Here is a 27,278-nt window from a genome sequence, read left to right on the forward strand (position 1 = left end):
ATGTACAGATTTAGATTTTATTATTTACAACATAAAAACAAAAACATTTCAATACTTTTAAAAAAAAAACTTTACTATCTTTTATTCCCCTACATGAGCATATATAGACTAGAATGCATTTTATTTTAATATTATATATTTTAATATTATATACCACTGTTAATCTGTAACCAACAAACAGACCCTCATTTTAAGGTTGTTAAAAGATCTCTGGAAACCAAACAGAGAAATCTTCCAGAAGAAGCCCGTGAAACAGTTTGAAGGAGGAAAATGTTGATGTTGACAGAGTAACGGATAAAAACACAGATTGACGAGGACTAGTTTTGATGAAACACCTGAACAAGGCAAGAGGACAAGGGCAGATGATGTCATCAATCTCAGTTTAGCAGAGTTTGCTCTGCTGGAAATCTGCTGCCTCACAAACCAACAAAGTGAACTCCCCCATCTACCCTTCACCATCTGTTCAAATCGGGATAAAGTGGCGTTCACAGGTGTGTGTGAAACAAGACAAATTAAGTCAGAACTCATTTTGCATTGCATTTGACAACTTTTACTCACATGAACATCTTTTCCTCATGTCATTTCTCTGTTCTTATTTTAATAAAAAATTTACAAAAGGTTTATTCTGTATTAATTTACATTTAACCAGCATTTGCAATTTTCTTTTTATATGTTTTAATGCATTACATAAAGCACTTTGAATTGCCTTGCCTCAGCATTATAATAACTTATTTTCAACACTTCAGTCAAGACAAGATAGCACGATTGGGAATCTACAGCCTATTCTGTGAGACTAGGCAGAGCGATGTTATGTTACAAGGTGTAACATTAGCCATTTTCACTATCTCAGTTTACCAAGTTAGCATGCTAACAGACACAAACAGCTGAGAGGATCATTAAAGTCAGTGGGATTCATTTTCTGGGGATATGAGTCTTACTATTAGACTTTGAATTGCAATGCATCTTGCTATTGTTGGGATATTTCAATCTGATATTTAGGCAACAGATTTGGCTAAAAATATAACTGTCTATAGTCAGATAATCCTTAAATTTCCAGATTCCATTCCTGACCTGTAGAGGAAGAAACCTTTATGAGATAATCTGTGTTGATGATCACCTTCAAGACAAACTTTTGGATTCCGACCTGGAAAGGCTCAGGTGCAGTTTGTTAAATCCAACATCTTAAGCTTGTGGCTGTAATGAACACTGCATGTTCTAGAAACATTAGAAGGATGTCAGTCTTGAAATACGAGTTGTCTTATATTTGTGAATGGTACTTTAACTCCTCCTGTTTGGCCTCTGCTCAGTGTTTCATACAGTAGATTGAAGAAGCAGCTGGTCTGCAGATTAGAATTAGTTGTTAATGCCGCTGACGGGCTTTAACACTGCAGCAGGCGGGTGAGACCTGCGGGATGCCCACCTCCGCTGACGTCTGTCCATCTGCCACCACTACCATCACAACCTTCGCTCTCATTTTATTTGCTTTGATTTAAGACCAAATAAGTTCATTGAAGTTTGTTATGACAGAGCAGCAGCTATGTGTTTCTTTAATGTAGAGATGTCTGCATGTCTTGCTAGTTCCATGCTGGGATGGTGGTGATGGAGTAAACAGATGAGATTTAGGGAGAGGTGGGTCGTGTCAATTGATCAGGAGGACCAGAAGGGTCTCTGGGCTTGGTTTGGACCAAACGGATGGGTACATTGACAGACTGAAAACATCACAGTTATTCACAAATTACCAGTTGCAGCAAAATCAAAGAGAGGCTGATGGTGTATGCCACTTGTGTATCACCAGCACATAGCGTTCTCTAAGATCAGGTACCGCTTGAAAGTGGTTGGCCACTGTCAGACCCTAACCCTAACCCAACACCACCTGATGTATATGCAAATTTGATTCCAGTGTTCTTGTTCTATGATTAGACAGTGAGAGTTGTTATCCTCTCTCTTGCAAGGACATCCTGCAAAAACTTTATAAAAACCAGCAAACATCAAAACCAGAAAGATTACATTTAATGTTGAAAGGATAAAGGGTGTGGAAATGGACAAGAAATGCATAAACATACATGACAAGGAAAGGGAGCTTGGGGTTTATCTTTATATTAATGGATCACATGAGTTTTTGTTTGTGAAAAGTGTCATTCATAATGATGAACCAAGAAAAAGAAACCACCAGACTTTGCATTTGCCTTCCGCGCTATGGACCTTAAGAGCAGCTCATTGTGTTTCTGGCTATAGCATTTTAAATTCTCAATATGATAACAATGTTGTTTTAGTTAGTCAGAGACTATCTGGTGTAGAAGCTAATAAATTAGATCATTTTCTCGGCAACAGTTGGAAACCAAACCACAACTTAAAGGATGAATTTTGCACCTCCATTCAATTGTTTTCCTTGAAGGCCTTTACAAAAAACTGTTTAGGGAGTAGGTGACTTCTTGACGACAGAGGTGGTCAACCTACACTCCATTGTTACCCTTTTAGCCTATACCCTATACAATGACCCCAAAGAGCAATTAAACATGTTCATCTGTACTATCAGGATAATCAGTAATTAGGAGTTGATTAGAAACAAAAGTTAAAAAAGTTATAGTTCAGGCCTATTTTTTCAACTTGCTGTAATTTCTGTACAACAATGTCCCGACCTGACTTATTCGTGTCAAATATGCAAGATTGTGGTAAAGAAGTGTACAATTTAAATAATCAGTAATTGTTTAATGCTTCTAATACTGAGTATTTGAGAAAAAAAAACGAACTTTTAGTTCGAGGGTTTCTGCAGGGCCCTGCCTCTGTTGTGGCAATGGGTACTTAGTTCCACTATTTTCCTCAGCACCACATCCTTGTCTGTACAAGTCACAGTAAATCATGGGAATTATAATCATGTTTTTGTTTTTACTTAAATGTATTTTTACTACAATGGAACTATTATGCATAATTATCATTGTTGTTTTATATTAAGTATGTGCTTTCTGTCTGGATAAATGGAGAATTATTATTATTTCTTATTTCATCAGATATCTGAATTTTTAATTTTTTCCCTTAACAAAAGCCATCATATATACAGAATATTTTATTCCAATACTATCATATTTCATATACTACTATGAATATAAATATTCAGTTTTTAATAAATTATTTATCAACGTTTCCACGGCCACCATCTGGCCCCGCCCTTTCTACGTCACTCCTCCCTTTCCCTCCGCAGAGCTGCATTCCTGCTGCCACATCGGACCGAACCATTTTGTGTTAGCAACGACATATTAGTCTCGTAGCGAACCATAACATTCATCATACACGTATTTAACGTGAAAACAAGCTAAACTGCTTTGTTTCTGTCTGTCCGTTCACCAGCTTCGTAACATTATCCACATTACAGGGAGTGATTGTAGTTTGTCCAAAGCAACACCCCCCTCTCCTCTCGTTTTAAATTGGTCTGCTCCGTCTTGCTGCCATGTTGGATGTACGCATCGCCGCTGCAGCTGCAGGACTTTCCGTGTGACAGTTGAGCATTTATCCTCCTGCAGACTCTGACCGGGCCATTGCTTTTTTTATATTGACACCGTGAGGAGGAGCTGGGGTTCTTTCTCGAGCAGGACAGAGCCGAGGGAAACGCTCCGCATCCTCCTCCGCCCTGCAGCCCGGAGTCGGACCCAGCGGAGATGATCCGGTTGCAGGCCACAGCAACCGGAGCCCGCATGGATCTTCTGTAATCAGTAGTTTGCTGAACCCGTCCGGGGAGAACCGCATCGTTTCGGGGTTAGCTACACGAATTCCCGAGCCATGAACAGCCACCCGCCGCCTCGCAGGGTCGCAAACATCGGCTCCATCCTCCTGACCCCGCAGGAGAACGAGTGCCTGTTCGGCTACCTGGGCAGGAAATGCGCCGTAAGTTCCCCCCTGTTAATCACCTGCAGGGTCCCAGAGGAGCAGGAATGTCCACCCAGAGCAGACAGAACCATGTCCGTCCTGTGCTGTCTCTTCACGGTCACCACCCCCCCTGGGACTATGTGAGGCAGCAGAAACATGTGTTGACCCCGGACCTACAGTGGACCCTGGGACCCTGCAGAGTCCCTGACGTTTTGACTGTCTCATGTGTTTTAATAGTTGTCAATATATTGAATCAACGTTTGTATTTGGTTTGTTCATCAGCCTCTTCTGTATAACTCCACGATACAGGTCCTGTCCGATGAAAACACTGTGTGAGCTTCAACTACATCAAGTCTGAACTTGTAAGCACATGAGTAAATGTGAACTGCAGGTTGTAACTTCAGAGACTAAGAGAAAAGCATTGATGACATCAACTCTAGTAGTTATAAGTTCATATTTGATTCATTCATTTTTATTTAGTTTTTCATAATTAAACAAAAATAACAACAACTCCGAAAAAAACACAAATAAATGGAACATATAAGTAGAAAATATAAAAATAAAATAAAAAATTACAACATTCATTAAAGCCAAGTCACATAAGTAACACAAGTTCTTTGTATTTGGCAATTTTGAACATTTCTAGAACACAACATGCAAATTTTTTGACCACACAACAAAGTTTCATTCTGAGCTAAAAGGATTTTTTAATAATGTGATTATTTTATCAACAGAACTTTCATTGTCACTGCCACGAAAATGTAAATTTAACTAGCTCCTGATTGAAACTTGGACTGTTGGCCAGACAACATGCACTGTGTAAATATGTTAACTTGGGAGTTTAGGAAATTGTGGTGGCAAACTTCATTGGTCCAAAATATACAAATTGGACGTTAATAGAGTATGGTGCCAAGTATTGGGATGTGGTCCCATATTAAAATTTTTAAAGAGGGCCAGGACCATAAGTCAATTGAAAATGTATTGAGAACTTAAATTGAAATGATTTCACAATCTCAATTTATTAATTAAGCCAGAAAATGCCAATCATTCTTTGCTAGCAGTTTCTCAAATTGGGAGATTTGCTGTTTTTATGAGTGTAGATGGAATATATTTGGGTTTCGAACAAACCATGGAAACAGTGATAGGTATTTTTTTCCCTGTCATGGCATTATGTTGATGAGATTCAATTCTATTTTAACAATATATTTTTTTCAGCCCTCGTAGCAAATGATATATTTTGTTCGGAATTCTACCACACTGTGACCATGTGGTCATATTTAGATAATTTATTTAAGATGTAATAGTAACTTCTCTTAGTTAACTCTGAAAAACTTTTAAAAAATAAACAAATAATTCCCTGGGGTTACATTTCTGCCATCTAGTGACTCGTATCTTATCCGTAGTTTGCACACTTCTCATCAAACAACAGCAGGGGGCATTGTCGTCATTGATAATTCTTGGAACGCAAAATATTTCTTCCCAGATGAGTTCAGGAAGCAGGTGGATTTTCCAGTTCAGTTGTTGTTTCTGTTATCTCCCCCTCTGTAAGAAGCCATAATGTCACAAACATGCAGCTGCTATTCGCTAATGCTTCTTACGGTGGCAACTTTGAAATACTTTTACCTTTCTGATGCATGCTGGATGTGAACAAGTAAGCAAGCATGGAGGAAAACAATTTAGAGAATCCACAATACCACTGTTGATGTGGTTACAGTCCTAAATGACTGAAAAATTAAAAGATTAATTGCAACAACAATTTAAAGATTGATACTGAAAATAACCTGTAGCTTTAGCTGTATGAGTCCAAACTGATGTCCACGACCGATAACAAGATGGACGACAAGATGTTTATTGTTTCCAGCCCTGTGAAGCTGCTTGCATCTTTTTTGTTCAAATTTTAAACCTGTGTAGAAAAAGTTAAATTAGTTTGAAATAACATGCACCTGATCCAGCCCTAACTATAAGCTAGAGATGGTGTCTGCCTCCCGATCCCAGAGTGGGAGCTGGTTCCACAGGAGAGGAGCCTGGTAGCTGAAGGCAGCTGAAGGCTCCCATTCTACTCTTACAGATTCTAGGAACCGTAAGAGAGCCTGTTTTTCGGGAGCGAAGTGATGTATTGGGACTATATCGTGTTATGAGCTCTTTGATATATGAAGGGGCTTGATTATTTAGGGCTTTGTATATGAGGAGCAGGATCTTGAATTATATTCTGAATTTTACAGGGAGCCAATGCAGAGAAGCTAAGACAGGAGTAATATGATCTCTCCTTGTTCCTGTGATCACTCGTGCTGCAGCATTTTGGACCAGCTGGAGGCTTTTCACAGACTTACGGGGACATCTTGATAGTAAAGAATTACAGTAATCCAGTCTAGAGTTAACAAATGAATGGACTAGTTTCTAAGCATCCTTCTGAGACAGGATGTTTCAAATTTTTATAATATTCCTCCGGTGGAAGAAATCTTGCCTACAGACTTGTTTTATTTGTGGGTCAAATGACATGTCCTGGTCAAACATAACTCCAAGGTTACTCACAGTAGAGCTGGGGGCCAAAATAATACCAACCAAGGTGACTATCTGGTCATAAAGTGAAAAGTATCGGTCCAAGGACAAAACCTTGTGGAACTCCATGACTAACTTTTGTGTGCATGGAGTCATTGTTAACATTAACAAATTGGAATCTATCTGATACAACTTAAACCAGCCTAGTGCCATTCCTTAATCTTTAAAGGATTTTAGAAATGAAGGGAATGTTTGATATGGGTCTCTAATTAGCTAAAACATCTGGGTCAAGAGTGGGCTTTTTAAGAGGTTTAATTACCGCTACGTTGCCAAGCCTGTGGCACATGGCCAGTTAACAAAGACATGTTAATCTGATTTAATATGGAACTGTCAATAAGGGGGAACACTTCCTTTAAAAATTCTAGTTGGGAAAGAGTCTAATAGACAAGTTGTGGTTTAAAGGAAGAGACTGAAGTCAGTTCAGAAAGATCAGTTGAAGAAAAGTGGTCTAACTATAAATCTGGTGGTTCTATGGTTTCTGGACTAGACAATATGTCTGTGCAATTCATGGGGAGGAAGTGGTGGATTTATTTCCTGGATGGTTATAATTTTGTTTGTAAAGAAGCTCATGCACATTGCTTCTCAGAGTTAAAGGAATATACTGTCAGCCTGGCTACAGTGCTGAAGAGGAACTTGGGGTTGTTCTTACTTTCTTCTATGAATAATGGAAGGTTCTGGCATCTCAGAGTGCTTGTTATTTATCAGGCTATCTTTCCAGGTTAGGCAAAAATCATCTTGGTTGGTGGAAGGCCACTTCCTCTCCAGCTTCTGTGATGTCTGTTTTGAAACATGCGTTTGAGAATAACACCATGGAGCTAATCTCCTCTGATTTACTTTCTTCTTTTTTAGCGAGTGTGTCAATTGTTGTATTCAATATTATGACAAAATACATTTTATAACTTTTATTACATTCCTTTTAAGTCTTCAATACACATTTTATTAAATGAGTCTGGACAGAAGGGGATGTAAACTGCAACTTGATTGGTCAACAGAAACATACAACTGCAAGGTTGTTATTCTAGATTTTTCTAGAATTCAAGTAAAGAGTTAATCCATGTTATTCTGCACATTTAAGATCCACTTTGATGGGAAAAGAGGTGACCCTGATCCACATTTAAGATATTTACACGTGGGACGTGGTTATCTGTACTGCTCTTGTTAGCAGGTGTATGCTATCTCTAGCCCTTATCACTTTTGAAAGGTTTTGAATCATGTCCATTTCTTCCTATAGTTGATGGCTGCTCTATCACATATGTGGAGTTTGGAGGCTTTTAACCAGGAACTAGATGAGTCTGTAAAATCCGGACACAATGAAGGGAGATTACAGCCCAGCAATTAAAATTCTCCTGACTGAACAACTTCACTGCTTTTATTGATTGTTGAAACAGTATTCATTCCTTAAAGACCCATACTGATTGGATAATGACTGTCCTGTCCTCTGACCTATGTCTGTTCAGACTCTGTGTTCGGCGGTGGTCCAGGTGTACGTGGCAGAGCGCAATGCCAGCTGGGGGAAGAGATGCTGCGGAGTGGCCTGTCTCATCAAAGACAACCCACAGAGATCCTACTTCATCAGAGTGTTTGACATCAAAGTGAGTGAGACCAGTCTGTAAAGGAAAAAACAATAAACTCGGTACCAGAGGATAGTCAAATCTAACATCTTAAAGGAACAGTCTGAAGCGTGATACCACTGTTGTGTCTGTGTGTATACAAATATGAGATTGATATCACGTGTGTCTTCTAACACTAAGCACTTGAGCATTTTCCCGAAATGTGGGACTTTTTTTCTCAAACTTTTCCATTAGGGCTGCAACAACTAATCAATTAAATAGATCAAAAATCGATTATAAAAATAGTTGGCAACTAATTTTATAATCTGATAATCGGTCTATTATAAAACACTGTGGCAACGTCTCCTGAGGTGGGGGCAGTAAACATGCCCATGCTGTGCCTTGTAGCTCACGTGACGAATGAGGCAAACATCACTAACAATTCAGCTTACGACCCAAGTTGCCAAAAGCCTTTACATTAAAGCCTTTAAAGAAGGCCCCTAAAGAGAAAACATGTTTGAGCCATTCTTCTGCTTCTTCTCTCTGGTTTTCTGGTAGATCGTAAACAAATTTAAGGTGCATACTGTAATGATGTGTGATGTGAACAATGTTTCACAGCGGCCATGTTCTGAAGCACAAAAACAACCTGCTGGAAGATGTTGCATTGACAGGTTTTGTGTAAAACAGACATGATAACAGCCCAGTGCAGCTTGTCTGATTTGAAACAAAAGACTGCTGAGACTTACAGAGACTGTGCCGTGAGACGGACACACCTCCGGTCACACAGAGGCACATTCAGGAGGCCTGGCAGTTTTAACGTTTGGTAACCAGGTTCGTTTATTCAGAAATAACGCTTAATGTATCAACATTATTTTGAGTAGTTGAACTTTTATTGTGACTTGTTAGAATTTCTGCAAGATATATATATAACAGTTAAAAGAGTCTCTTTAATTCTGTTTTTACTCAAAATGTCATTATCTGTGATTACACTTTGACTAGTTAGATTCAAACAACCTTTGCCATTCATGTTTGTGGGATTTATTATTATATATGTCCACAATTTAATTATTACTATCTTTAATTCCAGTTGCAGATATCCACAACTGCATTCTGATGAGTCACAATTCAAGTTCATTATATCTAAGACACCATTCTGAGTAGTTCAAACTTAATTTAAGGCATCTTGAATTGAGGCACATTAACAAATATCTTGAATTTTAATTAGGACTAGTCAGAATTAAGAAGCTAGATATCGGAAACTGGAATTATAGTCATAATTAAGTTGCACATATCTGTAATACATATAGAAAGAGCATTGTAAAAGAAGACAAGGAAGTTGACTTTTGAAAACTTAAAGAAAGGTTAAAATGTAGCTTGTCTTTGTATCTGTTTAATAATCAATTAATCGTCAGTTAATCGATTATCAAAATAGTTGTCAGTTGCAGCCTTAATTTCCATTCAAGCTTTGCATGTTGTGGGTTTTAGCCAGACTGCACCCATACACTATAGTGAATCACTGAAGAGATTAATACGATGCTGTAATAGAGATGCAACCACAATGGATCAGATTGACTTGCTACGTTTACTGTCTGATGTTTATACAGGCCCTGGATCTGTCTGGATATTACAGTGTATGAGGACAAAATATACAACTGCTTTCAAGTTCTTTTATTAAAATTAAAGACAACATAATGTCAGTTCTGTATAGATTTATTTCTGTTAATGAGTTATGTCTTCTGAAAAGCAAATCAACTAGACTAACCAAAAAATAAAACATGGATGTTGTGAAAAGGAGGATTATGTGAATTTGGTTATGAATTAACTGAGATCCACAGCTGTCAGGGAAGGAAGGAACTGAATCCAAAAACTGATGGTTCACTTTTTAAATGAACAGCTGAGTGAAGGGGATTTCTGTTCACTGGATAATTATCTTAGTCAAAGGTTTAGTTCTTTTTAAGAAGAAACTACTGATATTTCTTTTTCCATCTTGTGTTTTTTGCAGGAAGGGAAAACCATGTTCGAACAAGAATTGTACCACAGCTTCTCCATCAGCAGCTCCAGATCCTACTTCATCTCGTTTGCAGGAGACGTATGTGTGCAACTCTTTTAACAATCTCCTCAAAACCAAAATTCCCACCGCAGCTGGTCTCACCGATCGGTTTCTTCTCCATTTAATCAAGTGTTATAATCACCAAAAGTGTTTACACAGTCTAATCTTCAAAAAAACATTTCCGCTGCCACAGACACTAATGCGAAGCATCCGCAGCATTCAGGATGTGTCTGCCCTTTAAACAAGCTGCTGCTGTTGATTTTCAGAAAGTTAAACGATCAGTCTTTATTTATAGAGGTGCACAAATCGCTGAACCAGTGGCTTGTAATGAAAACATCCACTTTTGCTGTGGGCAGCATTTCATTTGCATTCAATTAATTTATGGTGTGACTGTAGGACTGCAACAACTAATCGATTATAAAAATTGTTGGCAACTAATTTAGTAATCGATTAGTTGGGTCTGTTAGAATACACGGCACACACTGTGGCAGCGTCTTCTGAGGTGTGGGCAGTAAACCAGCCAATCCTGTGCCTTGTTCAGCTCACATCTCCTCTCAGGAATAAACATTTGAAAAATGGAAGAGACAAGCACCTCAGATACATCAGTGACAAGTCGTCAAAAGTGTGAGAACTTGCATTAAATCCTTCAGAGACCGTTAGCTACAAACTGTGTTAAGGTGATTTGACATGGAACAGCAGCAAAACATCACTGTGTTATGAACCTTAAGAGAAAACATGTTGGAGCTCTGCTTCCTCCTCCTCGTCTTCTCCAGGTTTACTGGAGGATCATAAACGGCTTTAAGTTTCATACCGCAAGTTTTCTTTGAGGTTTAAACGTAAAATGTTCACACACTTTAAATTAATAATTGATTAATCCCAAAAATTATCAACAGATTAATCGATTATCAAATATAATCTTTATTTTCAGCCCTATGTGACTCATGTCTCAACCATATTTTTTTATTTTTCAAAGTTGTGTTGATCAAAAACCTTTAAGTGAATCAACAGTATGAGTGACACCAGACGGTGTCCGATGATGATTGAAATTATTCAAACTAACATTTATTAGTGTTTTTATTTAGAGTAATTTTTTAAATGCAAAGTCATCCGTCCTTATTTCTGATAAATATTTTTTTATTTAACCCATTAAGACCAAATGAGCCAAATAAAAACTCATTCTAAAACCAAGCGTTGTTTGAAGACAATACCTTGAAACCCGAGGCTCTTCTGAAGAGCTGACAGCATAGTAGATGTTTAGAAGAACTTTAAATTCTCAGCCTCTGAAGCAGAGCTAGACATTAAATAAATACAAAAATGGATGGCTTAAACATTTGGCTTTTTTTGTAAATCTTTGTCGTTTCCCTTAACTTTTTTAGCAGTTTTTTGAAAAACCAATGAAACCAGCAACCATGCTGAGATGTCTTTAAAAATGATGACCTCGTAGAAAACAAGCATGGCACTTTTTTACTTGGAAACCAGTCCAATACATATACAAATTTCAAGTAGGATATTGGAAAATCCCAACATCCAAGTTGTCTGGAACATAGCATAAGGGCAGGGTCACACATGCAAAGGCAGGTGAATATCGCAGGTCAAACTTTACCAAAGTGAAACTCCCGAAGCCATGTTGCGGATTTGATTCGCCACAGGAAGTGAATGTTTTATTCGCCCTGTCTCGCACGGATTGGAAGTGAACAGGAGGTGAAGGTTCGGTGCACTGATACATTCACATATGTGTGGCCGTGCCCTAAAGGGAGAAGCATGAAGAGGTCACACCAAGTCTAAAAGGTCTATACATGCTGTTGCATCAGGTCTTTACAGATTAAAGAAAGGAGTCACTTTAATCATCTGTGGCTCTCCTTCCTTACAGACCTGTCAGATTGGTCTGAATTTCGCAAGCGAAGAAGAAGCCAAAAGATTCAGACTCGCCATCAATGACCTGCTCAACCGACGGCAACGCAAAACTGGTGAGTTTCTGGGGGGTTTATGGGGGTCTCTGCTTCCTCTGCTTGTGCGACCTTTCTCATCTGAAACTGTTGAACTTGTCTCTTCCTCTTCTAACCTCTATGCCCACACCCCTCTGCTTCGCTAATGCCCAAGCTCAGGGAGATGAGAATTAGATATTCTTGATTAGAAAATGACATCAACCTAGTAACTTAAAGTTCCTGAAGTTATATTGTTTTTGTGTTTTCACACAATAAGGTTTTCCACTGCATCTCAAAAGGAGTAAATACAAGCTTAAAGGGATGGTTCCCCCAAAAATGAAAACTCAATCATTATTTACTCGCCCCATGCCGATGGAGGGGTGGTTGAAGTGCTTGAGTCCACAAAACACATTTGGTGTTTCAGGGGTAAAGAGTGTCGCAACCAAATCCAATAAAATTTAAGTAACTGGCAAACTCTTCTTCAAACATAACAAAACAACAGAAAAAAAACTGAAAATGTCTCCATACATGTGGTGTCATCCAAGTGTCCGTAAGCACTGAAACTCAAATTAGACAGAAACCAGGTCATTTACACCAGGTTTTTAGCCTAAATGTCCTCTGTGATTCTCCTCCGGAGCCACTTTCACGTTCGCGAGCACACACTGCATGAGCTCATGCCTCCATGCTCTCGCCCAAGGGGCACTTGACGACATCAGTGAGAACTCGCTTTTGTCAGACTGAACTTTGCTTTCAACCCTTTGGCTTTTCTTCTGGACTTCCTGAACTGTCCTTCTGATTGTGTTGTCCACGTCGTCCAACACATGAGACGGTATTTTCTCTCTCTGACAACTTCTACACCTTTTGAGGGTCATGTCTTCTCTCGGCCCGCCACAGCATTGTACTAACTTAACCTAAACACACTTCCTCACTCTTGAAGAGCTCACCTTCATCTTTCGCCTCTTAAAAAATCCAAATATCTTTCATTTCTATTAGGTAAGACAAATCTTGTCGATGTTGTTCTGTAAACATAACTGTTAATTTCTCTTTTGCAGAGAAAAGAGGTGACCCTAAAAATGGTACGTTGAACTCTTGATGATGCAGATTCAGTTTTACTCACTATTTGGTTGTAAGAGCTCAGTGGCATACTTACATTTTATTTATTTATCTTGAAATCATGTCATTATATCAATATTTGTTTTTGTAACTTTCTTTTATATTGCTCATCAAATCACAAAGTGTCCACTAACATTAACACAAGATTCACTCAACCATGCCAAAAAGCAAGAAGTACAATAGGACAAATTGTAAATTAAGAAAAATCAAAGACTTATCACATAAAAAAACAAGGAAATAAAAAGCAAACTGGGAGAAAAGGCGAAAAACACAACTACTGGATCTGTGAACAAATGAGAGCTTAGCCAATAGTTTCTTGGTTTAATTGGTTTTTAATCCCTTTAGCTGCTATATTTACAAAACCAACACACCCATGGGCCAATTACAAAGATCCTACAGTCGACTTAATAATACTGCATATACCTCAAGTTCACTCATACAAGCTACCCTGTGTTTTCACAGCTAAAACTTCATCCACAATTTATTTTATTCCTTTTTCATAAACACAAAGGCATTTTGGTCACTATGACCTGGATTAACAAACATGAGTTTGAGTGTGATCTGCAGTTCTCGGGTCTGTTTGGTAATGTATTGTGTTGGCGTTCAGTGACTATAATGTATTCATGTCCCTACATATGTATATGTGCCCATCGACAGCACACAGTGGTTTCACAGAGCAGCTCACTGAGTTGAATCAGGGCCCTTGATTAAAACCGTGTTCATGCATGTCCTACGATAATGGATGTTATTCACGTGACTGAATGACAAATGCCAGGAGAAGGGAGATTTGAGTTGTGGTGTTTCCTTACACACGACAGTGTGACTCACACTGACAGAGTGGAGTCCTCTGCAGGTTAATCTGATCAGCAGGAAGTCCATCTGTGCCATATGTAGACCACATGGTCTCTGTTGTTCTCTTTAAACCCTGTTGTGATGCACATTAGGTCTAATCTGTAATCCCCACAGTCACCACTCCTCAACAGGTTGTTTTCTTTTATACATTTTATTATTCTTCAGGAGTTGTCACATTGGTATATTTGCTAAGTCATCTGACAAAATAAACAGATAAAAAGGAATGGCAACAGGTCTATTGTGCGATCAGCTATATTGATATTTGAGCTGTGTTTACACCAAGATAGCATGATTCTATAAACTGAAAATTGCATGCTTTGCATTTTAATACTTAGTTACTTGGTGGTCTGCAACATGTTTTGATCAGTGGGACCCAATAGTGAAACTCCAGAACCTTGGAAAGCCGCGTTTCTGTTCACAGCATCATGTCAACGTGCAATGAGTCGCACAACATGGAAGCAAATGAAAGAGCGGAAAATCTTAAAAAAATAGATACTGCATCCAGTTGAAGAAAAGACCATCAAATCCCTCTGCTGAGTCCTTCTGTACATACATGACTTGCATAGTACACTGCTGGTGTGTGGTGTCCCTAATATCCAGTACTGCTACACTGAACCATCTATCAAGTTACAGTATTGTGATTGCCACCACACTTAATATTAAATGTTAAATTTAGGGCTGCAGCTATCAATTATTTTAGCAACCAAGTATTCTATCGATTATTCCATCGATTATGCATCTTTGTGCAACAGTAATAGAGAGAGCGCGTCTACAGACATTCGCTGGCAGTATATGGATTAAAAGAAACTTCGAGGCAAAGAATTTGAATCAATGATTTTTAGTAATCGATTTATTCAAGTTACTTGAGGAATCGTTTCAGCCCTAGTTGCATTAAAGATCAATCACAGATGTTAGATTGGTAAGGACGATCATGTGAACTTTGCTGCAACTCAACGCCCGATAAGATGTTTTTGTAATTGGTGAGCTTAATGTGAACCTGAATGAAATTGACACTTGTGAGATAACTATTATGTAAGTTTTTTTTTGTTTTAAATGCTACTATTCCCAAAAACAAATTTAATATGACACCAAAAATTTGAAAAAAACAGGCGGCTGCACTTGCACATGTGCATACACACACCTCCATATACAAGGTGTGATTGGTTGGTTCATGGACTCTTGTTGAAGTGAATTGTTAAACCTAGCACATTTCTTTTTCTATATATTCCCTTCCAACATTTACACACTCACTCCAGTGGTTGTGAAGCATGTATACCCCTTCTTTTGTAAAGGTTGAATCTCATCATTGCTCTTGTGTGTGGTGACACTGACCGACCCTTCAGAACAGGGGTCATATAATATAATATTTCGTCCACTTTTGAGATGTTCAGTGGCACTCTTTACACACTGGTTTTTGATCTCCTATAACTTGTTCCTGATGATCCACATCAAATGCAAAATATTTGAGCAATGATCCCAGTGCATCAGAGCCTTGATTTAGATTCCTCCTGCAGCTGTGTCTGCGTGTCATTCCGAAGAACAGTTTACTTTCATTAATCCCTCTGACTGTTGGCAAACACCGTAGCTGTAAAGAGCTAGATTAACATATGCTGAACAGATCAGTCGTCTCTTCAATCAACTCCATGGATTTGTGCCTGAGTTTGTTCTTTCATTGAAGTTTCTCTCCAGTGGCGCAGATTCTTTCTGACATTTCAGCGGTGAAACATAAGACTAACAGAGCGACACTGTTGCTACCGATCAGTTTGGGTGATGTATGTTGACGTTACGTTCTTGCCAGTTTGGATTTACAAGTCAGACACACAAAGTTTGAACATAACAAGTCCCAACTTGCTACAACAGTAGGATATGTTAAAGGGATAGTTCACCCAAAAATGTATATTCACTCATTATCTACTCACCACTATGCCGATGGAGGAGGGTGTGAAGTGTTTGAGTCCACAAAAGACTTTTGGAGTCTCAGGGCTAAACAGTGTTGCAGCCAAATCCAATACAATAGAAGTAACTGGTGACTCCTTCAGATGTAATAACACAACAGAAAAAAAACACAACATGCCTCCATACTGCTCGTGTGGTGTCTGCAAGACCCGACATTTAAATTAGACTCGAAACGGCGTCATTTACACAGTTTTAAGCCTAAAAGTCTACAACTGGAAGTAGCGATGCTAGCTGATGTAGCTATGCTAACACCCACCCCATACGTGCCCTTCTGAGGTCACGGTGGCCTCAAAAAACATGTTTTGGGCCTTTTGAATATGAAATCTCAAGACTGCTTGAAGGAATTTCTTCAACTTTTGAGCAGTTGTCACTTTAAGTGATTACGTTTCAGTGGTCAAAGGTCACAGTGACCTCATATGAGTCTGGACATTTTTTTTATCTAGAAATATGGACACTGAAACTGCACTGGTTGGCAGAGGCATAGAACTGCAGTGCGGTAATTCTAGTTTCTGACGTGCAAAAGAAACCAAAGTTCTCAAACACAAGCAGCCACCCAGGAAACCGACTATTGTCATAAATTGGTAAAATTATTGTATGAATCTGGTGTATTTCATTAATCTTAGTGTAGAAACTCCTCAGTCACATATACTCCGACTTAAACACAACCATCCCATCCTGTTTCTCTGCAGTGTTGAAGCATGCCTGTGGGTCTGGTCATTGACATCTAGTATTCATGGGGGTCCAGAGATTTCGACTGGGATTAGCAATGGATTAGTGGTTATGTCAGATGCTGCTGTGGTTTGTGGAGATTACGAGGGTTTCGAGGACTGAATGGCCCTGACCAACAGTACGAGAGAGGCCTACCTGATGTTTATTTTAGAAAACATGGAACACAAAAGCTCAGAACTGACGGACAATATCACTGTTGTTGTACATCAAACATGTCGGCGTTTACACCAGCTCTGTGCCATATTGATCCCCCAGGTACCGGGGAAGTCATATTGATGGCTGTGCAGCATTTCGAACAGAATTAATTCAGTCTTTGGCAATAACGGGGTTGCAAGCTCACAAAGGTAACTCTTACACGCAAAGACCTGCAGCTCATCAAAGCAGGAGTTCCAAAGCGTTCATCCCCTGAATCCCGACAACAGTGCCAGACACTTGCAATTGTGACCTGTGCTGCTGTAAATTGACCCGCTGCATTGTGGGTACAAAGAAAATCCGAAGTCTGATGACATTTCTATTTGCATGGTTTTATTTTACATTTACTAATATTTCTCAACCTCTGTAATATTTATGGATAACATTTGTTCTTTGTAATTGTTTTTAAATGAAATTACTGGAAATCTTCTCGTGAGTCATATCCCCCAGCTTGGGAAGCACTGGCCCAGAAGATGCAGTATTCCTCGTTTGAATTATCTTTCCTGAAAAACAGGCCTTTGGATGTATACGGACATCAGGACATTTCTTGCCAATCTGCTAATTAGAGTTTATTATCTTTGGTGTTCAATTGGAGGTATTGTCAAAAACTGCTACTAGTGAACGTCTCTCCCTGCGCAGGTCTAGCTCTGCCCATGGCCACGGTGGACATCAAGAACCCGGAGATCAACAATGTGAGATTCCTCAACTCCCACAGCCACCAGCAGCCGTACCACCTCAACAACATACTGAGCCACAGCGGCCTTACCCGCAAGGACAAGAAGACCAAAAGCAAGAAGAAGAAACTGACCAAGGCCGACATCGGCACACCCAGCAACTTCCAGTGAGTCACATGTTCAACATCACAGAGAATGTGATACAATTTCTAATAGGAATCTGACAATATACTCAGTTTCTTCAAATCATCAATTACAAATATATGAGGGGATCAGCAGTAGGGCCAGAGCTCACAGTACTCTGAGTAATCCTAGAGAAACATGATTGAATAATTAAAAAGTATCTAGACTGTAAAAAAAGATATGAAATACCGTATGCTCAAGTATGTAGGTATGTATGGAATTTTCAATCAATGCACTTTTTTAAAAACTCATTGACTGATGAATCACAAATCTGCAGCAAGTACTAAGTCTCTTCAAGTTTATTATTATACAAATAAAATAGTGAGTTTTCATAGTTATAGACTGACTGACAGATGAAACCAATTGCTGCCGATAATATAGGAAATGAAAGGGCTTTGTAAAGTCGGGGGTTGGGCCAAAACAAACGACTACTTAATCTATTAAGTAAGTTATGTCTGTAGAAAAAAAATGTCCATAGTAGCATCTGTCTTGTTTCAAAACCCAGATTTGCAGTGATATGAAGTAAAGAATAAGAAAGACTCCTTTTGATTCGTGAAGCTAGAACAGGCCAATGCTTGTCAGTTATCATTTGCACAGGTTGCAGGTTAATTTTCTGTCCTTTTACTAATCAGTTAGGCAATTAATCGTTTTCAGTCAGGAAAACAAAAAATTTCACTTTTCACACTTAGCATGTGTATTCTTAAGGGACCTAGGAAGTGCAGTGTTGAATTTGGTGTGATTTGGACAATATTGTTCAATATTAATAAACTTTGAGTAAACAGGCAACCAGCTCTCTAGCAGAGGAGGCTGGGACTCACCAACATAAGTCACATTGAAGATCACAACAACAGTGCATTCCCGAAAAAAAGATTCTCCAGTTCAAATTTCTGCGTACTGAGTCTACCTTCACCAAACTTTGAATTAACAGCTCTTTGTAAAGTAGCGGTGATGCCTCTAAATGGTTCTGTGGCCTGAGTCCAGCAGCAGGTCTTTGCTCAATTACTGCAGGGGTCTGTACTACAAAGCGAGTTCATCATACCCAGGATATCTTTCTGATATCTGGTTGAACTTAACCTAACAATCGCCATCAGGTTAAGTGGTCACACAAAGCTGGTTATAAACTCTTTAAGTCAACCTAGCTTTGCTTCATCAAGATCTGAGCTCCTGCACATAAAAGGGGCAGGGTTTTTGAACTGACAGCAGAGCAGCATATTTCACAAACCAGGATCAGACTGTTATATTTGAAAAATGCGAGGAGAACAAACGCATAAAGAAAAAGAAACACAGTTACAGCTGCTAAATGCAGCAAGGACAGCTGGTGAAAGATCTCTGATTTTGTGATGCACTGACTCTGAGGACACACTGTGCTGGAAACGTTTGCAATTACTATTCAATAAAAACATCTGGTTATCCCGCCGCTAACACACCCAGTACACCAATATCAGTAACTCTCAGAAGTTAAGGTTCCTCCTACTTTCCGAGTCGAAATTTCGACTTAAGGTGTTGTTCCATTTGCAACTTCCGACTGGGGGGTTGTTAATTCGGGCTCCGAGGTATAATGGAACGCGGCATATGGCCCATTTTGACAGTATCTGGTTGTGCAGTCAGACCTGACACACTCTTCTTCATGGCAGCAGTAAACATGTTGAGTCTGAAAGCGCTCAATGACCACACTGTCTTTGACCGATGAGTGAGTGTGTGTGTGTGTGGGCTCACTATTTAGCATGGGCACATGGTCGCCCACATGCACATACTAAACAATTGATGCACTTCTGTGTACTTATGCAACACTTGTGTGATCTCACCACATATCTGTCCCGTCTTTTTCAGGCACATCGGTCACGTGGGCTGGGATCCAAACACAGGTTTTGATGTGAGTAGCCCCTTTATGGACACACACTTACACATACTCATAGGAGCACAATAGTGACCTGTGTGGTGGCTGCATGATGAGATCACACAATAGGCTCTTGTTACTTCCTGCTCATATTCACAGACATCTCGCTGCTTCTCGGAAGCTGAAAGACCCAGAATGTTTCAGAGCGAACCAGGCAGGGGCCTCATTAACTCATTAGAGGGCTGCAAACTGGAGAAATTAATAATTTAAAGCTCTGCTCTTTTTAGAACCAACTCAAGAAGCCACTATTTCATGGACAATTGTGGTAGTGCATATTAAAAGCTGCATAGTCACCTTGTGGCACAAAAATCATAGTCTCTTGAAAAAAAATACTATTACAGATCACACACACACACACACAATCCGACATACCAATTAACTTGCTAAAGCAATGTAATCTAGGTTTTCTAGCAATCAGCTCGAGTACGAGCGCAGATTTTTTTTTAAGATTTTGGTGATTAATGTGATGTTAAAACCAGCATTAATGTATTTCATTTAAGAGCAGTCGTATAATTTAGTTTTGCAGCTCTAAAACATTTAAGTGTGGAGTGTCTCTTTAAGGCTTGACAAATAATTATCGTAACAAGATGGAGGCTTTTTAGAAACCTTAAGTATTTTCTCTGTTCAACAAGAGCTGCTGATGCGTGTCAATATTGAGTTTGTCCACTAATGAGCTAATGCTCGGACTGACTTGCTGAACAAGCAATAGGCTGACTGCTTCCCTCTCTCTGCCTTTAACTGCCTCATGATAAACTGAGCACACCAAACCATCTTGAACACGTCAGTCATACAGCAGAAGCTGGTCATGATGGAAAGCAGCTGGGTGGTTTGTTGCCAGTGTAGAGGCAGATGGTATTTCTACCTGTTGGCCACCAGATGTCACACTAACACTGTGACTGGCTGCTGTGTACTTACTCCTCACTTTAGAGGAAGAGGCTCGCTGCTGTTCTAAGAAATGAAAATTCTTAGAACAGAGCCAGTTAAAGAGGATCAGGAAACTGATGATTTTTTTATTTTGAAAAGGATGAACATATCAGTGGTTTCTATGAAGAGGGTTTGGTTTCTATCAGAGGGAGAGTGGTGTATCAAAAAGTTTATTATTATATTCTCAAGAGGTGCTGCTCAGAAAGTTGTCGTCTACAGAAGGGTTGCACAATATATTGAAAATGTATCATCATTGGAATATCAACATGCGCGATATACGTATATATCGCTCTCTGTCTCTCTCTCTCAGACTCAGCTGACGTCTCTGACTTGCTACAGTTTAAAAGTTTATTTGTTTGAAATGATGCCATGATATCAACACTGATCATCACATAATGATCAAGACTTTTCTTAATGAGTTAAATCTTTCTTCAGAGCAGCGTGCATATTCATCAGCCGTCCCTCTCGCTCTTTTCCTCTCTTTCTTTCTCTCTCACACACGCGCGCACACACACACAGTGTGATCAGACATGTGTTAACACAGACCGGATTGTAACTGGAGCTATGCATGGCTCCCTGGATCCGTAGCCAGGTGGAATTTTTTCAATAAAACCATGTTGTTGGAATGGAAAATAATGCTTTTCATTTTGTCTGCATAGACCACTTACTGTACCAAAGCAGAAACACTTCAACACTCTATACTTAAGCATTTGTTTATTTATCGCAAGTCATCACGATATTCAACATGTTATCCCATATCGCATGTTTTCTTAATATCGTGCAGCCGTAGTCTACAGTACATTTGTGATCATGACACACAAAACATTTCTACAGCCACTGCACTGTTCTCAAAACAATCAGCAACAGATGTCCACTCTCAAAGGCCATTCGCTCTCTACCTGCTCCATTTCATTAACACTGATCAAAGATACTTACATAATCCCTATTGGATGAACAAGTCATGTGGGGTTGGGACAAGAAGCGAAATAATAATAATAAAAGATGTAGCATGAACTTGGCAAAGCTGTGGCGACTACACATTCACGCACAAATGCATTTCCTCCCTCCTCACTCCCCCGCTGCCCTGCGCTCACTTTGCACGTTGATGGTGGACATCATCACTGGTCAGAGGTTATTTGGGACCCGTGCAGTGCTTCAGGTTTACTTTGTGTTTGTTTGGTTCGCTCTGGAGTTTATGAGACACGTATTTATACAGAGTGACAGAGACGAACACACACACACACACACACACACTTTTGCAGACGGAAGAGAGGTTCGGTGCCACTGCTCTGTTTTATCTATCACTTGAAGGCTACATAGCCACTGTTGTTTTTGTATGTTCATCTATTTTTATAAAGCAGTGTGTTGAAGTGGGGTTTATTGTTTTGTTTTTGATTTTTGCCGTGCTATCAAATTGGGTATCGAGAATTGTGGAAATTTCATGGTATCGGTATTGACTACAACATTTTTGGTATTGTGACATCCCTACCGTCATCGGTCCTCAGCAGTGTGCCGCTGTGTTTTTGAATGTTCTCCATGTTTTTTAATGCTGCAGCTGAACAACCTGGACCCTGAACTGAAAAACCTGTTTGACATGTGCGGCATCTCCGAGGCTCAGCTAAAGGATCGTGAGACGTCCAAGGTCATCTACGACTTCATTGAGAAGAAGGGAGGGGTGGAGGCCGTCAAGAACGAGCTGAGGAGACAAGGTGAGAACGAACACACACACACACACACACACACACACACACACACACACACACACACACACACACACACACACACACACTGATGTCTTTGATGTATCAAACTGACCCGAAATGGCAGGTTCTGTTGAAGAATAAAGCCTTTCATCAGTGTCTGATGCTAGAAATAATCTTCATATCTTTTTATCACCGGGCACAATGTCAAAGCACCGATATTGTTGCAACTCCTTATGTGAAGATTTGCTGCTGTTCTATATATCATAGTGTAAACTCAACTTTTGGATACTTGGCTGCACAAAACAAAAACTGACAGATTTTTTGATCACATCTAATTTAAACTCTATCGGCTAAAAAAGTCAACTATGGAAGTAATTGTTTTGAGCTGCTTTGTGCCACTGTCTGAGTTGTCCTTTTTGATGGATGTCATTTTTTCACTCAAAAGATTTTCTTTTCCTCTGACAATGTGGAAAAACCTTTGAAATGAACAAGTTAGAATCAAAGATTTCACAAGTCAGTTCAAGTTAAATATCGAATATTAAAGGGAATAGAAGTTTTAACATTGAATGCTGAAGTCCTCTTTCATCCATACAGTCAAAATGGAATCTATCAGTATGAATGTGTTTGAATCATAACTCTGCATGAATAAATCACTGGTTAATGCTTTTTAATCCAACTGTGATGCAGTCATTTACCTTAGGTCTGACAGAGCTGATGTTTTTCTTGTTTTTAGAGTTTTATGATGGTAACCACAGTGTAACCATGTAGAGGACATGACGTCTGAAACCATCAAATCAGAAGTGTATATACAGCAATATAACAAAAGATCATTCCTTTCACAGCTTTATCTGGTACAATCATTTCCTTCATGCTGCCTTTACTCATGTCTCAGACAGAAGTGTTTCATCTGCAGACCTCAAATCTGCTGTCTGTCTGACTTTTTTATACTTGGTGACAGTTTCAGTCCAGAATGTATTCATGTTAACTAACCTGCACTGGTTTGAAGGCAGGAGAGAAGAGTGAATTTTGACTTTTTTTTGTGTGAAATATTTGCATGAGCAGAAGATGCACGGCTTTATACTGTACACTATTGTTATTTATTATACTGCATAGGACAAATTATTTACATGGAAATACTGTAGTTATGCCAGAAACTTCAGAAAGGCTGTAGTTTTATTAAAAGTTAACATAAAGAACTTCAGGTGGTGGGCATTGCTCTCTTACTCTCTCTCTCTGTCTCTCTCACACAAGTGACAATAGACGGTGTTTTCCGGGTGCAGCCGGCGTCATTCATAAAGTACCGATACTAATAAAATTAGGTATCGTATATTTTTAGTTGCTGGGTCTCGCAGTACCTTTCTGGTATTGGTATATACCGTGCATCACTACAACATTCAAAGAATTGCTTCCTTTTTGGAAATGTATCTTCAAAGTAAAAACACAATGTCCTTTTAGGGTCTGAAGAAAAACAATAACGGCAGTTAAGTGAATCATTCCAACTTGCATATAAACCACGCTTTTGGACAGTCACAAAACTTTTAATTCTATTCAAAACATTGATTATTAAACCTGGTTGAACATAGCTCACTTTCAGAAAAAAAGCTGCAACCAGTATAAGACCAAGCACACAGCCCATTCCAAACAGATCTGTATAGAATGGGCACTGTAACGATGACATGCGGTAAACATGACAAGCTTTACAACTTGTGGAGACAAAAATAGTGCGAGATGAAAACATCAATGTGTGTGGACACTGATGAAGAGACTGTTTCTTGAATGAATGCATGAAACAAACAGTGGGCTCTCCATCACCAAGCTTTGGTCACGTTAACACATTCATGTTTCCTCCTTTGTTGACATTTTGTGTTCACGTGTATAATCACTCCTGTACTGTGAGCAGCAGTGAGGAGAAGGTCTGCAGTGTAATGTCTCTGTTAAGAGTCTGTGTGACTGTATAGTGTCTTCACTGTAGCCTCCAGTGAAGCCTTGGAGACCGTGTGCGTAGCTGCTGAACATGTGACAGTCGCCTGTGTGATGTCATTTTGAGGTGCATTGATACAACCTGATCTCCTATCCCTTGTCCCCTACCCCACCCCTGCAGCACCCTCCACCCCCCTCTCGTGGCGGACCCCCTCCTCCTCCTCCACCACCCCATAACTCGGCTCCACCCCTCCTCCACCATCCAGAGGGGGTCGGGGAGCCCCTCCTCCCCTCCTCCGTCCAGAGCACCTGCCTCAGCTCCTCCTCCTCCTCCTCCCTCCAGACCTGGAACTCTGGGTGCCCCGCCTCCCCCACCGCCTCCCACCAGAGGAGGTCACCAGCCCCCTCCTCCTCCACACCACCATCACCACCACCACCACCACCAGCCTCCACCACCTCCTCCTCCATCCTTGCACTCTTCCATCGCCCCCCAAGCCCCACCCCCTCCGCCTCCCCCACTTGCCCAGCCGTCTCCGGTCGGCAGCGGTGTTGGCTCTGTCGCTGCTCCGCCTCCGCCACCTCCTCCTCCTCCGCCGCCCGGCCCTCCTCCTCCTCCAGAGCTGGATGGTGTCGGTGGAGGTGGAGACTCGCCCCATTCGCCGAGCCCAGGCGGGAAGTCAGCGCTGCTGGACCAGATCAGAGGAGGAACCCAGCTGAAGAAGGTGGACCCGAACCCCAAAGTGCCGGCCACTAATACCGGAAGAGACGCCCTGCTGGACCAGATCCGACAGGGATTCCAGCTCAAGACAGTAAGACAATCACAGTCCGATTCCCACAACAGAGTGCAAGGATCTGCTAATGGCTAATTCAGCCAACTGACACTGCACAGGGCCTCTGTGTGCATTCCATATATAAATCACTAACTCCTAGTTTGTACTGTCCATGCACGCCAACATTTTTAAACATAATCTGTTGAGAAATGTGCAAAATGCGTAAAAGTTACCTACACATGAAAATCTGTGTTATGCTCTATGTGAATCTATGTGAGTGTACCTGTTACAAACCAAATCTGTTTGTTTGTCTTCAGGTGCCGGATCATCCCGAGTCCAGCCCTCCATCGTCGGCTCCCACTGCAGGCATCGTCGGCGCGCTCATGGAGGTGATGCAGAAGAGGAGCAAAGCCATCCATTCCTCAGGTAGTTCTGCTGACGGGCTGTGTGTATCACCTGGTACACACTTGGCACGTAGCTACAGCATCCAGGGTTCCTTAGTTGCCCTTAGACCTTATCCCAAGAAACAAGGATACTTCATTCGACATTTTTGGGAAATGTGCTTATTCACTTTCTTGCAGTGTGTTGGATGATAAGATCAACACCTGATGCTCATGTCTGGGTTGTTTGTGTAAAAATTGTAAAAAACATTTCATTTGTGATAGTGTTATACACCTTGGTGTCAACCAACAGAAACCAGAGGAAGAGACTGGTCCTGAACAATTAATAGACCAGTCCTCAACCCCTTTATAAAATGCTTTGTTGGGTTTTTATCTCTTTGGTTTTTCTCATGGTGTTTTAACACTTATGACATTGAAGCTAGCTGTAACTACTTGTTTCCAGTCTTTGTGGTAAGCTAGCTTAGCTGGCTGCTGCTCATTGCATTGTAATAACTATGCACACATGAGAGTGGTGTTGATCGAACTTTCAGCAGGAACCTAAATAAACATATTTTCCAAACTGTCGAACCACTTCCCCTTTAAGGCAGAGCTCCAATTCTCCCTTCCAGTATTTCCTGTTCAAACCTGCGGCTTCCGTCCTGCTGAGGTTATGTGAAAAGGTTTTCTATTCTCAGGATTTCAACACTTTTTCTTTTTACATTTCTTTTGTGTTTTCAGACGAAGACGAGGATGACGACGAAGATGAGGACTTTGAGGACGACGAGGAGTGGGATGACTAGTGATGAATATCCAGTCCTCCAAACCCCCAAACCTATCGCTGACACTAAAATATCTTGTAGGAATCTTCCAGAATCTGACTAAAATTGTAATGTAAATGTTGTATGAATTTGCTGTATATTTATTTTTGCCTATTTGCTTTTTTTATGATCATAATAATTAATCTGTGCAATACCTCATCAGTTAAATCTGTAAGGTTCATCACGCGCCCTTGTCGTTATAGACCTTCCTCTCCCCCAGAACATCTTTCATCAGAAAGCACTTAAATCTTCATCAGCACAATGTGGGGATGCAGCCTGCTACATTTCATTATCAATAATCAACAATATAAAACACTAGCTGCTCCACTGAGGGGATCTGAGTCCTCAAAAGATCCTTGGGAAATATTTTTACGTGTTCATTTCTTCATGTTTTCCTTCCTTGTTTGAGAAACTTAAAAGGGAGACGTATGTGCGACCAAACAGGCAGGATCCTCTTTGTGTTGGATAGCGGTCAGCTTAAATGCGAGATAACACTATTTTCTTACTGTTCTTCTTTTCATATCTTCAAGTTTACTATTAAATTGTAGTTGTAGTGTAGCTGTATTATTTTTTCATGAAGACATTCGTTGACCAAAACATGGCAACTTGGTTGCCTGAAATAGATTTTTTTCAACTTTTAATTTTTTTAACGTTATTAAAGTCGTTTATTTGCACACAGTTTTGATGATAGTAGAGTTTTGCGTTTTTTCGGGTGTGCGTTTGTCAAAAGATAATTTTATGTTATTTCATGCAGAATATAGTGACGGTGGACACTTTTGAAAAGCTTAAGGTTTTGCGGTAACGCAACCTTGAAATAAAAACATGACTGATGTTCAAGTCAGCACATTTCTTTGAATTAATGTCTAAACACATCAATTCTAACACACCTGTGGCATTTTGTGAAATGGTCTATGTTTTCATTCATCATTCCGTTATTCTCTGATGGAGGAAACAAACAATGCTTCGGTCAGTATTCAAGACAAATAATGAAAAAAAAACTAAATGATCTAGTCACCATCCTGCTCCGTCCTTCAGTCAACAAACTTATCATTATATGCAATGCGATTGTAAATGCCTCCGCATGGAGAAAAAAATATTTTTAAAAAAGCAAATAATATTGAACCAAATGTGGCATTTGCAAGCAGCTTGTAGGTTTGGCAATGCCTGTGATCCTCCATCTGTAAACAGTGCAAAGAAATAATCAATGCTTGTTTGACCTGTT

The 27,278-nt window shown here is 39.9% G+C and overlaps 1 protein-coding gene across 1 annotated transcript; it reads left to right on the forward strand.

Moving 5' to 3' along the window:
- Nucleotides 1-3,429: 3,429 nt before the first annotated feature.
- Nucleotides 3,430-27,278, forward strand: wasla (WASP like actin nucleation promoting factor a). The gene is given in 14 exon segments (XM_047339989.1): nucleotides 3,430-3,879; nucleotides 7,878-8,012; nucleotides 9,973-10,059; nucleotides 11,891-11,987; nucleotides 12,998-13,021; nucleotides 17,427-17,628; nucleotides 19,475-19,517; nucleotides 22,021-22,174; nucleotides 24,069-24,070; nucleotides 24,270-24,333; nucleotides 24,336-24,374; nucleotides 24,377-24,897; nucleotides 25,176-25,284; nucleotides 25,977-27,278. Coding segments are annotated over 14 exon segments (1,644 nt in total). The 5' UTR covers nucleotides 3,430-3,774; the 3' UTR covers nucleotides 26,039-27,278.

This window comes from Hippoglossus stenolepis, chromosome 5, assembly GCF_022539355.2.
Source record: "Hippoglossus stenolepis isolate QCI-W04-F060 chromosome 5, HSTE1.2, whole genome shotgun sequence".
Lineage (NCBI taxonomy): Eukaryota > Metazoa > Chordata > Actinopteri > Pleuronectiformes > Pleuronectidae > Hippoglossus > Hippoglossus stenolepis.